Genomic DNA, 15,437 nt, shown 5'->3' with positions numbered 1-15,437 from the left:
ATTTCATTTTATGGGAAAATTGTTGTCAATTATATACACAGTTTACGTCGATATTCCCCCTTGAATTGTCTTTGTTCTTCAATAGATCAATTAGAATTATTCAATTGAATAATTGAAACATATGTATTGTCGATTAAATGTTTCAATTCTGCTATAAATCCATGTATTATTATCGTTTACTTGAATAAATATCGAAATGACGTTCTATATTATTCGAAGAAAATGACGTCTATTTCTTGAAAACTCACGTGCATAGTGTAATAGTTCTAGACAAAACATACGTCAGAATAACTAACAAAACCCAAAAACCTTCGTACATGCGTAATGTATTTTATCGAAGTACACTGTGATTTTCATAAATCCAGAAACTCACGTGTGACGTTCATTATTAGGCGAGACACGTTCCACCCACGACATTGTAATTTACTCGCTTAGGAAGCTACCGGTTGCGTTCACGAAATTTTAATTATCATTTAAAAACCTCCTAGTATTCAATGAAAATATTTCTCTATCGATAATCTCCAGATCACAACTATGTTCTGTTTTCACTCTAAAATAATGCACACCAGTTCGTAGGTAATCCTTTGTATGTCACGACGCAGTTGATGCGTTTCATCGTAATCGTATGCACCCCGAGGAACAAAGGCAAACGGAAGGGCGAAATCAGAAGGGAAACCGAATTAAACCACGTACATCCTCGTGCTTACAGCAGAACGCCCACGCATTTGCTAAAAAACATCGCGAAACCTCGGGGGCCATCCGTGCACATACGTCCGTACGACAAAGTTGAGTACAATTTTATTCGAATAACATATATGTAGTCGAAGTATCCGAGAGCACCATTCTGAAGTTTAAACAGTTAATAAGATTAAATAATTATTTCCTAAATGTCGACTCATTCAAGAAGAAGTATTATTTTATTATAAAAATTTAAAGTTCCATGTTTAAACGATTAACCTCATAGCTGTGATGCCGCTTTTTTAAAGTGTGTATCTACGTTGTGTCGCTAAAATTTACAATTAACAAATAGTAGTTACTTTTTCTCGCATGACGCGTATATTCTCCATTACATGAAAAATTGCCATCTCTTCATCACGAGTATACTCGTCATTCACAGTTAAGAGGTTAAAAATGACGAAGTACATACCTTTTTTTTTTTATCTTCTATTCGTTATTCGAAGCTCTTTGTCTTTATAATCAATTTGTCCATCTCTGCAGTACGGTTCCAAAGCTCCAATGCCTACGCGTCGCACAAACACACTGAAAGCCGCACGGAACATTCACCTAGTAGTCGTTCGATGTGTGTCTCTTGTGCACAACAACAAGGAAGGTCGTTTTCCTTCCTCCACGCCAGGGCCGAGCGGCTTTATTATACCACGTCGTTTTTGTTCGTCGGCTCGCGCGTCCGCCGAGTCAGTCGGAGTTCCCCGAGTCCCGAGTCCGAGTCCTCGTCCCCGTCAGTCGTATCGTAGCGCTCGTGGCGTGCAGAACGCGGCGGTGAAGTCGCGTCACGAGTGATTTCAATGCTTGTTCGAGGAGGCGCGTTCTACCATCGTTGAAACGTTACTTGGAATGTTTTCGAATATAAAATCGGTAGAAGACTGAAGGGATCTCGTGTTTGGTGGTTCACGTGGATTTCTGGACAATTTGTGAACAAAATTGTGCTCCGATTGGGAGGAGAACTGAGATTCGAGAATTTATAATTAATAGTGACTGTTTTTGAATATAGACACTATTTGAAAGATTTTTCACGGTAGTGTCGATACAGTGTAATTTGTCGCAGTCAATGCCGCTTGTTCGTCAAGTGTAAACATGATTTCCGCGCATTGACGTATGCAACGAACCGCGAGTGCGGGCTGCACTCAGCTGTGAACTCGTAAAAGTGAGTACATATTTCCTTGATATTCTGTAATGCATTATCGAACCTACGAGCACGTGCGATATAAACGTCAACTTTTATCAAGTCTGTAAACCGCCAATAATTCAATTGTATTACACTATAGTGATGGTACGTGAACAAACAATTATTCATTTTTTTTTTTTTTTGTACGAATACCTTTCGAAATAATTTAGTTATCTTCCTCGATAATTTCAAGCTGTCTACAAATTCAACGGTGCACAGATATAACGAAGTATTGATGAAAATTCATGACTGAAAATATAAGTAACATTACTTGCGTGGCTTCTAAAAATAAGTTGTATGAATTCAACAATCAGCATGTTAAATAAGAATAAGAATGCAAACGAATCGATTACCGATCCATCGACCGTTCTTTCCTGCAAGGATTGCTTACAACCGGCGCGTAGTTCGGGGTAATTATTATTAATGGGCAAAGATACAGTTAACGGCTGTGGGAATAGTTACCTCTTTTTTTCGCTCTCCTCGTTATGGAAATATACAACAATCGGGCCGTACGTAGGCCTCTGCTTACCTGTACGCCTCGACCTCCAGCGGCAGTTTCGTAATTGTTTACACCTTTAACACTCAGATCCGAAAATTGATTTTTTTTTTTTAAATTATTAGACTGATATATATATATATATATATACATATCTTGTTATTTTGAAGTCGAAAATATCAATATTGAACAGACTTACTTTTCATTTTTTTGAAAAACTTGAATTTCTCACCTGAAAATATGGAGATCTACTTTATATCAGTGAAACTACAAATCCTTTCTGACAAACGTTAGATAGTAATGACAAAATTTGACGGACTTTTAAAGTGAGTGTTGCACCAGGGCAACATTGGGAGTTAAAGGATTAACGTTCGTAGAGCTTCTGGTACGCAGCTGTGTGTTTTGCATTTTAGCTGTTTACGCGAGTACCGAATGGCTCTCTCTCCTCCCATTCCGTTTTCATTTCGAGAGACGAAATCGGCCGGCGATCGGTTCTGATACGTATGTGCAACCTCGTGTCTGGTTTCTCGGCGAATTGCACTCGGTAGTTTCACGTTTACTCACCCGGCAATCCCGCCGTTCCCCGATAATTATCGAACGGCCTTCGCCACGATTATTTCCTTTTGCAACCTTGACACGGGCGTAGAAGATGCTATAACCTCTTATTTTCAACGCGCTCGCTCTTATCGTCTCAATTTAGACGTCGAAACAGAGACAAATAGACGGACGAAAATTGGAGCAGGAATTTCACCTTGGCTTCAACCTGTTCCCGAGTTTCCCGCTAGTCACAGCGCTGAGGTTCCTCGACGTCATCGGTATGGAACCAGTTTTTAGTTTTTGCGTTGACAGTGACTTTAATTGAACTGCATCCTTGATCCTGGCTCGGCTTGAATTAAAATTCGACGTTGATAGATTTTAATTGTACCGTAAACGGATTTTAATAATTCGATGTATCTAACAATCTATACTCGTTATTAGTTGTTTTACCACTGTCATCCATCGGATTCTAGTTTAAGTATACGGACGCAGAAGTACGAACAAATCCTGTTTTCAGGTGAGATCAGAGGAATGTTGAAGCACGTGTCGGTCTCGCCGTGGAGAGGGCGAGCGGACAGCGTGAGTCTCGCCTCGAGCGGGGGTGCAAGCAGTTGCGGAAGCGGAAGTCCGACCCCTGGTCACACACCGCCACCATCGAGGGCGTCCTCGTGCGCATCTCTAGCGCCCTTAACCGCCCTATCTAGCTTCTCACCGGCGGACGCCAGCCCGCAACAGGTGAGTTCACGAAAGTGTTGTCTATTATTATTTTTTTTTTTTTTTCATATTCAGAGGGGGTAAACTGTATCTGGGAGCTTGATTAAAAGATTGTCTCAATTAATTCGAAAATTACACGGCTCGAATCGATACACAGACCAAAATGAAAATATTCATCCGTAATCTACACAAAAACAACCTAGACGCAAACGTGTTTTAAATGGAAAAAGTATGCGCGTCGAGTCGGGAGAGAAAGGTCGAAAACCACGCGGGAGGGTACAAAAAGGAATGACGTGGGTCGCTTAATGAATCCAACGAGGGGAACAAAACGTTATATATCCGTGACGAACGGTGAAACGGTTTCGTGAAAACGAGAACAAAACGATTCCGTGCACTTTATTAACAGCTGGACCACATATACGTGTGTGTGTTCTTGCTTGATCGCGGCTAATGGGATCCATCGACGGGACGTGTCTTTAATCCACGATTATTTCTGACGTATACATGTATACTCTACCCAGGTTGATTGACTCTTGCTCTGGAGATAGACAGGCTTTCGGTTATCTAAACAACTGAAGAAATAAACGACATTGGTGTAGGATTATTTACCTTCTTGAAAAATTTCATAATATTACTTTTCTCCTTTGGGAGGATGGGGAAGGAGGGGAAGGAAAAATCCACTTCTTTCCCTGTAGGGGGCAAGACGACCCCCCCTTGCCCCTGACTACGATAATTTTATCAATGGATAATTTTTGTCGTCCGTGACTTTGATTTGGACATTCTTCGAAAATGGGTTCAGGGGGCGGTCAGACGATGATTTTTGTGGGAAGAAAGTCAGGTTTCGAGTTCGTCAAGGCTGAGTTTCTCACGACCAGCGGTGGTTCCAAGTTCGTCCGACAACTGCGGTTTCGCGTCCCTTTTTGCGCGAACAGAAACATGACTCTCCCGAGGCCCTTCGTCCCGGACAAGATGTTTAGGGAGGCCCCTTTTTCTCGACATCTGCGAGGAAACTGAGGGAGCCGAGAACCCCCATAAGACCCACTTGAATATGAACGTTACGTACACGCATTATCTCGCGGATACTCTGCAGAATACTGACCATTGAATACCATTCAAATAGCGTATAAAATATTTTTCGCGTCTTCACAATAAAATTAAGTATATTCGTGGCTGTCACACTTAAACGAGACACCCTGTATATTTCATTTAATTTTACACATGGTATCATAATTCGTTTAATTGTATCGGTAATTAAGAGACGTCGTACGCTCGACTAGGAGAAATTAAGGTCGCTGCATTTAAAAACGCCACGGTTTGCATTATTGCCGGCATCCCAGTTTCTACAGCACCAGATATTAAACGGCCCGGCTGTTGAATATAGACAACGTCGATGAAGCAACTATCATTCATTGTATTTGAATTCGCCTGGCCCGGTTCACATGCCGCGGTGCGCCAAAGGTCGGCGCAGACGGCTGACTTCTTCCGTTAGTTTCTTCAAGGAGCCATCTGCCCATACGTAAGCATCCTGTGTCTTTGAATATTTTCACAGCGGAATTCTCGGTCGAAAATCTGTGAAACTATATTTGCTTGTTGGTTCACACCTATGTCGTTTCAGGGACGCTTCCCTGAAGTCGTAAAAAAAAAAATGTTTCGTTTTACAAACACATTGCCCCCTCCCCCGGTAAAAGAATTTTTTCTCGCGTGTCTGAAGTTCCCCTAAAAGAAATATATGTGTAATAAAGTATACAAGAAAAAGGGGGTCAAGTAAAAGTGATAATAGATGGGTCACCGAATTATTTTTTTCCATTAAAAAGCTTCTCATAGTATAAACGATCTGAAAGTTTCGGTGCGTACGGAGCGAGTAGCAGCGAAGTTTATCTTTGTCGGTCCCGTAGTTTTTGTCGGCGGAACCGAGAATTCTCTGTGAGAACCCCGCATGCCAGGACGTCGCACATTGCGGGCCCGACTGACAATGTGGATGAAAAAGATACACTGGTGGTACCACTTAATCGTCGTACACACCGTGCTTAGGTCTCCCTTATCCGCTGTTTAGAATCAATGCCAATATGGCATTCGTATCGCGAAGTCAAAATTAGAAATTTGAGAGTGCAAAGAATGTCTGTACGGAACAACGAAAGAATAAACGCTATGGCGGATGGATACATTAAAAATTCTCATTTTAATTTCGATAGAACGTGGTCACAGGAGGCTTTATCACGACTCGATAAGATAAAGACCCGCGCAGAAGACCGTTTTTTCGTTTCCCGAGTTCCCGCGAGGTTGCCTGGAACCGGTACAATACACAGAATAAAATGTATTCTGGTCAAGCGTTTCTTTTCTTCGATTACGTTAACTGACTGTAGGAAGAGACGCTGGGGCTGCGGCTTTCAAGTCACCGCACAGCTTTACGTAAGTGACGGGACACTATGAAAAATCATCGGTCGCGTGCAATGATCTTTACGTGGTGTCAATGTCTTCTAGTTGGTTGCTACTGTGTACTATAGTAAGTCAAATGTAGGATTACTTTACTCATTGATAATACAGGAAATTAATAGATTAATCTATTAACCACGATGATCCCCCAACTATCGTTAAATCTGCTTGAATGACTGGATGCAGAATGGTCTGAACAATGGTATCTATTATACAAGAAAATAAGGGAATATTGAGAAGATAATGGGGTGAAGGATAACGAAGATACAATCCCGACCTTGTATCCAGACCGAGAAATACGCGTTAAGGATCTTCCCTGTCAGCAAATCCGTCCTTCTTTCTACCCAAAGACACGAAGAAGAGTCTGAGATCGTCGTGAGAACGATGGGACAAAGGATTTCGAAACGACACTCGCAAGAGATTTTCATTTCAGGGATATCACTTTCATGAGAAGTCGTACAATGGTAAAAATGCGATCGATGGGCTAAAACCAAACAAGGTCGCGAACGAAGCGTTGCACACGAGGTTAAACGATTCGACGGAACGGGGAGAGTACGTTTTATCGAGACCGGTTCGAATAAAAGGAACACGCGTACTCACAAGAAAGCCGGAACCACGGGCCGCCGCGCCGGATGTTGCGAGGCCCGAGACGGCGGGACAGGTCCGGGACACTCCCGAAGCGGAACGAAAACGTGGAACGCGATTTCGTACGTGCTCTATTGATACCGGGGCGAAAAAAAAATGTTACAAGTCGAAATCGCGTTGGGTCTCGTTGGATCGAATTTCTTTAAGGCGAATCTTGCGGTTTCTCGACAGGCGCGCGAAAAAGTACCCCAATCGAAAAAGTTTAAGGTGAATGCACACTGTAAAAAAGAAAAACAAAAGAAACGAATAAAAACCGTAGATATCGTAGCTTCCCGAGAATATTGTCACAAATCGATTCTACTCAAAAATTGCATGTTTTCAACATTTTGGTTCCTCGAATATTCAAGTTCAATATATTCTGTTTCACATTTGAACAAATTCCAAAGCCTCCTAATGAGCGCAGACAGCTGGATGGACACGAGAAGAAGAAGAAGAAGAAGATCCGTCGAGAGTCTTCTCGCTTCCTGCTCCGTTTCCTTCATCGACGGGGGCCCGGAAGCGAGGGGGCGTAATAGACTCTGCAACGGATTAATTATTACGTGCCGGCGCACCCGCATGACGGTGACATCGTGCCGTTGGAAAGCGACGCGGCTACGTCTCCGCGAAGGTTCTTCACCACGGTCGAGCACAGACGTGACAATAACACAATAGCTTCGTAATCAGGACACAAAGTCATCCACGGGGTCCTTTGCCAGGATGCTTCCCGTATGAAATCCACAATAATCGTCGGAGTTACCGCTTCTTTGAAAGCATCGTTTTTTATGTATCCGGCCGAACAGGCTCCTCGTGCAGCCATTCGAATTCACACAATTAGAATTTCAAACTCTGGGAGGGTTGCTTCACTCCCGTCGTATCCCCCATCTTATTATCATGTTAACTACTCCACGGAATGTCTGGTTACGCAACAGCCCGTTAAGTAGCGTTTTCCTACAGGGAGGAATGCCCATTATGTCATAGTAACGTGGACGGGAAAAGTCGGCTGGAATTGAATGTAATGGACGTTTAAGAGGGTTATCGATCAACCCTTTAATTCCGTGGACCGTACCACGGAGGACTATTTAAAGAACCCACGGAACGTCGAGACTCTGTTCCTTCGCGGATAATTATAGGCTATTATCAGCTTATGCTCCAGCGAGAAACAACTCTGCTAGCTAGATGAACACTTCTAGATGATCTCGGAGACATGTGATTTTTAACCGAGTGGTCGGCCTTAAATAAACACCGGTCTGAATGTTACAAAAACAGGGTCGCCATTCGCTGACGGGAGAAGTACACTGGGACTGAAGGAGTTTTCCGTCCGTTTTTTCGTGGATGAATTAGTTAGAACTTCTTGTGTCTGCTTCCTCCCAGTGTTTTTTTTTTTTTATTTTTTACGTGGTAGAGATCGGACTCCCGTAGTTTGTTTATTTTCGTAACACGGGCTGCTCTTAAACAAACGAACACTTTCGGCAAAATCTGCGATTACGTATATCATATTGTTGGTCAAACAGATCCATAGATAAATCGGATCGTGGAGGCGGAAGGAGAGAGTTTCAGGCCGATTAGCACCCGGAATTCTTGGGTAAGTAATCGCTCGTTCGTTGCTGCTGACGTCAAGAACGTTTTCACGAGATAACGTTCGGATTCATTCAAAACAGTGGCGATCGGGGGATTTCCGGCATCGACAATTAGTACCGAGAACACGTGATATTCGGCTTCCGTCGCGATAAAAGAAACCCCCTATCGATCCTCCTAATATAAATAAAACCAACTTCTTTCCGTTTATCTGCGGTCCGAGCGTCTTCTCTCCAGTAGCCTTTTCTTCGCCAGTTATCGGTGGCCGTTCATCCGTTTTTCCCCGAACTGATAGCGGAACAAAGTTTGATAGTTTTCTTACTATTAGAAATATTACGTTCAAACTACAATTGCAACAAATTAATTCTAAATAATATAAATATATACAAAGTGTAGCATAAGCGAATCTATTGTTATTCGATAATCGGACAGAAAAGAGCCTTTGAATCTAGAAATTAATTAATTACTTTGCAAATTTTTACTACGAACAAATTTTAAACACCTTCTTTATGATTAATAAACGCTTAAATGAGTAGAAATTGTGAGACATTTACCTTAACTAGCTTCACTTTTTAGGGAAAGTACATCGTCGAATCCTATACATACATATAAGTATGTATAATCGTAACGAATCATAGTATTGATCTCTCAGTTGTCTCAGATTCAGAATACCACAGCAATAACCAGTGGAGGCAGACATCTGCTTCATGGATCTTTGGCTGTTATCTGTGTTTCTTCCATTCATTCGACTCTCAGCTGGTTCATAACGATAATCGCGCGGTAATGAGGCAGAAATCGAGACAGTCACCGAGCCATTGCCGTATACATATTCGCGATTCATTCGCGAGTTTATTAATGTAAACCGATTCCGGTCGTTTATTCTGTTCCGGTCGATTAGCCCACGCGGGATGACTCCGTACTCGTTTAATCGTTTCTGCTTCTTTCCAATGCCACCGAATGCGGATATTCGGTAGTTGAAATGCAGCCCTTGTCGCCTGGAACAACGTAGTTTTACATCCGCGATTTAGCTGTTCGCGAGCCGGAATACGTTGCTTAACAATCACGACAATCGTCGATTACACAACGACCCGACGCGACGTGACGCGCGCTTGTTCACCTTTCAAGTACGTTCTTGACGATCGTTGCTGCACGGGATTCCGTTCGGGTCAGTTTCTCGCACGAGATGACGATAATGATTCGGCACGATCCTCGCTAGAGATGGCAAAGTCACTAACAGTCAGTGAAGAACTGCAGTACTTAATGACATCATTTTGATCTTGAAACAGTTAATAAAATAATTGTTTGCCAAATCTCGAGTCATTCGATAAGTGATTTTATTATAAAAATTAGAATTTCCACGTTTGAACAATAAAAAATGAAGTACTTTTTTTATCTTTCATACGTTATTCGAAAATCGTTATCTAGGTAATAAATTTGCCCTTTTCTGCTAACTAACAGTGATTTATCACAGTGATCACAGTTTAAATCATGACCGTGATGTTTTTGTCCTGATTGAATTTGTTTTTCCCCACAAAACGGGGTGCGTAGGTCGAACCGTAGATTTTCCCGATTTAGGAAGATCGAATTCTTTCGGCGTGAATGCCACAGGTCTGATCACATGGTACCGGTGAAAGCACTTTGCACCTGGCTACTACACACGTGGCCGAACGTGTACGCGAAACTACTCTTGAACAGTCATTCCGCCGTGTACCAGGAATCGTTGGTCAGCCTGTTTGTGACGCATGGCAGCCAATTAGAGTGTCATTCTACATATTTATTGGATCGTATTGCTCTTAAACGTTACATTATCCGGTGCTAGATGACTGGGATCATGGTGCATTCGTGGTTGTAATTCATGCTGAAAGGCGGAACTGTATCTCTAGCCTTTTCATTCTTCAAATACAAACGTATTTCGAGTAACCAGAAATTAATGTAGGTATGTAAAGAATGTTCCAACAGAACTGTCAGTTAAGTTCGTAACGATCTTGTTCATCCATTCAGGAGAAGCAAAAACGACTCACTGGGCAAAATTTTAACAATGACAAAAAATACTCACCTGTTGGATAAATATTTTCTCCGCTACTTGTGCTCTCCAGTACTTATGTTCTCCGATCTTTGGATACGATTACGAGGTGTGTTCGCACCACGAGCACGGGTGCTAATAAGCTGGCATCACGATACTACATATACAGCTCCAGGCGCCAAAAGGTCTTCGCAGTATCGGTGACAATTATGCCACCATGACGGTGTGGGCCGTGATATTGCATTCTGGGAATTCGCGAACGAAGTGTCCTTGGCTCTACAACGACAGTAAAGTGTCGTGTCACCGATCCAACCTGAATACCATATACATATACCGGTTTCACGAAATTGTTTCTGGGAACATTACGCAAACACCTCGATCCATTAGGAATTTCCCTCGGTGGCATCATCGATCGAAAAATGCTAATAAATAGATCCAAGGTTTCGAGTTTCTTGTACGAACCGAATTCGACTGTTCTTGTATCGTGACCCTTTCTTCGAGCTGTCGTCGATTGACATTCGCTCGAATGGAATCGGCAACAATTGCGGTCTCCGCTGCAGATGGCTGGGCCACCAGTGTTCACACCGGCTGAACAATAGCTGTTGCGACACTTAACATTCTTCTCATTCTGCTCCGCTCATCCCAAAGCCCCGCGAAATAATAACACTGCGGTGTTGGTCGCGGTGAATTTTTGAAAGTGACGGAAGAAGGTGTTACCGCGTGAATCACGCGCGCACGGATGCAGCCTCGACGAAAAAAAAGTGCGTTTGCGTGCTCCATTCTCGGCCGCCGTTTTTGCGGTGGCTCACAGTGGTGCAAAATCAAAATTTAGCAGCCCATGCGATTATTCAGCTCAACAAAGAATAAATTTTGAAACCTTGTAATTTTATTTAAACGGAAGTGGATACTTGAATAAATTTTTATGAATTATTTGAGCTGCTAAATTTTGTTTCTGGACGATTGTGTTGCTGCCCGAACGAAAGTCGATTTTTCAGGAAACGTAAAATATAGTATAATAAATTATTGGGCTTTCAATCGAAGGCACACAGTGGATTATTATTGCTGTCGTGAGCGATACGGGACGATTCGATTGGCAATGTTGAAATTGATGAAAGCGTTCCTTCATTCCAGTTGGTACCACACGTCCAATCGATACTCAATTCGGCGTTTACAATTCACAAAGGGTTGCTTTATGGATCATCGTACGTTCGGAATGGTCACCGAGGTGTTACTTTTCCGTTGGATCCTTCGTATCAGGTTCGGTCAATGCACTTCAGATTTATCTTGAATTATCGCCGTGAATAATAATTCTTATGCAATAATCTTTGGAGTATCGATGCATGCAAGAAGAAAAAAGCGTAGGATCGATGGGAACCTGTTCGCGGGGTATTTCGCTTTATGAGCTGACAGTCAGGTGAAAACTTCGATGATCCGTGTCTGGGAGAGTCTCGTGTTACCTCCTCGACCGCAGGAATTAATCATCTCGTCTTCCATCGCGACGTACAATTCTTCTTTCGTCGCTTGCTACCCGGTACACAGGCTTGTTATCCTCTTCCTGGGATCGCGACAACCGTCTTCATCAAGAGGATTGCTACGAAACACGCGTGAAAATCGTGCATGCGATGCGTGTTCACCACTCATCCATCTTGTTAATAATAATTTCTACTTGACACCGACAACGGTATATCGAGGAATCAGAACAATTATTGCTATGCAAGAATTTTAGCAAGATTTATAAAGTTCTAATGCAATAATAGTAACAATTCAAAGATTTATCTCTCAGTTTTGTGTAATAATATTTGAGGACTAAATATTTCATATTTGCAATTTGAGTTTCGAAATCTTACAAAGTTTCCGATTCGAGTTCCGAGAATTATAAAAATTAGATTCCACCCACCCCTAATAGAAAGCATCCAATCAATAAACATTTCTATCTAAACATAATAGACTTTCCAACTGACCTCCAATTTCTTCCTATTAATTGACAATTTATATTGTCCCTCGTTGTGACTTTTTCGTACATCACGATCGACCAATAAATTTCATTAATTATCAAGACACAGGACCAGCGATCATGCTGAAAACGTTATCGTTTCCCGTAAAGTGTAACCACTACCGGCGCAGATCTTCCTTCATCATTGGGAAATAGCGATGAAACAGGCCCAGAGATCGCGATGGCGAGCCGACCATCTGGCACACAGTGCGCCCATTCACTCTTTCTTTTCGTGAACTTCCCTCTCCACCGGGCGTTGTCGTAGTAAGTTCCTCCGTCTTTTACCGCCTTTGTGCTCTGTTCATCGTGATCCCCCGGTTTTCATATCTTCCCGCGATATCAAGAACCGTCCTCCTGATAGTCGTGTTTGTCCGTCGTCTCTGAATTGTTCGTGGATTAACAATGCCATGTACTGATCGTTTCCCGAAAAACGCACACGCAACCGAAAGTGTGGAATACCCGAGTGGAATCGTTATCTATGTTTTAATGAATAAACACTTTCTGAATAGTGCATAATCAGTCGTTTCAAAATTATAAGATCGATACATATAGGTATATGATGTAGTTTGTTAATTTGAAAAAATTATTTCTCGCGATTAGGTCACTCAAAAATGGAAATATGATTTTTTTAGATGTCACGTATACATCGTACTAGGCGTTAAAGAGTTACGTATTAAAGAGTACCCTTTTATCTCCTAAATTTCTTCAATCTTCCAATGACGTTACATAGTCATATTGTGAGCCGTGAATCCACACTTTTGACTGATAGTGTATCTCCATTCAGTCTTCCAAGTATGTTTTATATGGAAAATCTGACTGTGCCGGATGACTAGTAGACCTCTCTAATAGAACCGTGTTCGCTGATACTTAGCGTGACTCAATGTCTCGACACAAGGCAATCGTCGTGTTACGAAACAGATCGACCAGAAATGTGGATCGTGGCGTAGAGGGGGAGACGGTGAACCGCATGAATGAGCTGGATAGGATGCGAACCATTGATCCGGGGAATACACTTCTGATGTTCAAAAGCTGACCGGATGGCCAAGGGTTACGGACAACCGGAAGCGTCGATCGAATCGATGATGGCGAGGCGGTCCTCGGTAAGCCGGACGAGAGGAAGAGAAATTATTCCCTTTGATCGAACAATGAAAAAGAAACTTGGAGACTCTGGTGAATTCAGAGAGAGAGTTTAATTATTATAATTAATTAATTGTATGGTAATTAGAAAACGTTCACAGCTTTCACCGTGTGTAACCAGGAGCACGTGACAAAAGATACCGTCTACAGTCTACAAGCAAGGGTGTCGAGCCTGGCATTAATTGAACGAGAACAATTAACAGGTTTATCTAATTTATCTCGTGCTACGCTTTTACGACGGTCGGAAGCATTTTTATGGGGAGAGACGGGACGCGTCGACACAGGGGCCACATTCATCTCGACTGGATTACGGAATCTTTTCAGTTCAAAGGACTGAAAACGTTTTGTTAACGGCGAAAGATAAATATTTGTTTGAAAAGCTGCAAGAATGACACTAAAGTGTCCATAAGATACACTGCATGGCGTAACTATAAAACCATCCTAAAATTTTAAGTCCTTACGTACATATTCTAGTTAAAATAAAAACGACCCACTGTTTGTTCCAGGAAATGTAATCTATTTGTTTCCGAGGAAACATCAGTTTCTATTTAATGTCAACAAAAGTCTTTATTTTAACCACAATGCATAAGAAGTGACAATTTTAACGTGCTTTCATAATTATGCCAAGCAGTGTGTATGTGTAATCTGTGTTGTTGTTTCTCTTGAAACAGAATCGAGACACAGAGAAATGGCCCATTTTTTTGTAAACGAACAAGTAGAAAGCCCCTTCGGATTCATAGTCGGCACGGTCTGTCACACACGCTTGAAACGCGTAAATGGTTGTGATACAGGCCGCGCAATAGCGTACGTGTTACGATGTATTATACGAGTTAAACAACGTAATGATAGGCACGGCGCCAGTACCATGGCGTATCTCATTGGTGGCATGTAACGGGTGTCCCACGATTGTCGTGCATATCAGAGGACATAAAAGATGGTCTATTCTGTATCGAGAGCGTTATTATATTCGCACCGTTCTAAATACGACAGGCTATTTTTAAACTGCTTTACGCCCCTGACAATAAATGAAACGACGACCAACAATTTTCCATTGTTCTTTGGACCCGATAAAATGAATTTAACGTGATTATTTACGTAAACACAGTCGACGGCGTCGATGGACGAGAGGATATCTAAAACGGGGGCGCGCGACGTCCACTATCAATCACCGTTGAACAATGATAAAACGATAACGATCGGTACGAACGTCGACGTATTTCCCACACACAGGACAGACGGTGAGAGCTTCTTATCGTCGTTTCACCGTATTACCGCGATTTCCATGCTTCCCTACGTGGCACTGACGAAAGAGTTAAAACACGAACACGAAACTTCCGGCGCAATGAACCCGTCGATGTTACCGGCGTTGCTTGTTACGACACACCAATATTAGTTTTACGACGGCGCTACTGGAAATAGACCGGTGAAATCGTACGTCATCGATGTCGTTCGACAGCCTATGTATAGTTGACGTGAACGGAACGGCCGAGAAATAGCGAGCGTATCGAAGGGCAGGTGCAGGCTGCACCTGCGACCCTTGGAAAGGGTAAAATAGAATTCCCACGAATCGTTGCTTCGAACGGGTCATAATATTCGCCATTAGACGATTCGAAAATAGAAATCGCCGGGAAAACACAATAACGATATATAAAAAAATGGAATAACGATTAAGAAAACTTATTTTCTTTTACTAAATAGCATGTTAAATGGATTGCAACTTTTTCGAGGACAGCAAAAATTAAAAATACAATATACACGTATACCTATGTGTTTTGTAATGATTCTGTAAATGATTCCTTTTCACTACTTAACTCAATTGTGTTCATTTGGAATCGTTAGATTCGAGAAAGCCGAGTCCGAGCTGGTTTTCGGTCTCGACATAGCGTACGACTTATTGACACTTGGTCAAGTGAAGTCAACGGGACGGGTTAAACGAAGCAGAGCGTCACCGCCTGCTGGACGTTTATTTTCGACCTATAAGTAATAATCTTGTCTGGCGTTA

At 42.2% G+C, this 15,437-nt stretch overlaps 1 protein-coding gene across 1 annotated transcript in view; it reads left to right on the top strand.

The window, feature by feature from the left end:
- The first annotated feature begins 1,808 nt into the window (after positions 1 to 1,808).
- The window catches only part of LOC107185418, a 28,772-nt gene continuing 15,143 nt past the window's right edge, over positions 1,809 to 15,437 (top strand). The window contains exons 1-2 of the mRNA XM_015573087.1: positions 1,809 to 1,882; positions 3,454 to 3,671. Coding sequence (XP_015428573.1) covers positions 3,468 to 3,671 — 204 coding nt within the window. The 5' untranslated portion in view covers positions 1,809 to 1,882; positions 3,454 to 3,467. The remainder of the gene's footprint in view (positions 1,883 to 3,453; positions 3,672 to 15,437) is intronic.

The sequence above is a fragment of the Dufourea novaeangliae genome, unplaced genomic scaffold (genome assembly GCF_001272555.1).
Source record: "Dufourea novaeangliae isolate 0120121106 unplaced genomic scaffold, ASM127255v1 scaffold57, whole genome shotgun sequence".
Lineage (NCBI taxonomy): Eukaryota > Metazoa > Arthropoda > Insecta > Hymenoptera > Halictidae > Dufourea > Dufourea novaeangliae.
Note: the sequence above shows the minus strand (reverse complement) of the source record. Positions and strands in the feature narration are given on the sequence as shown.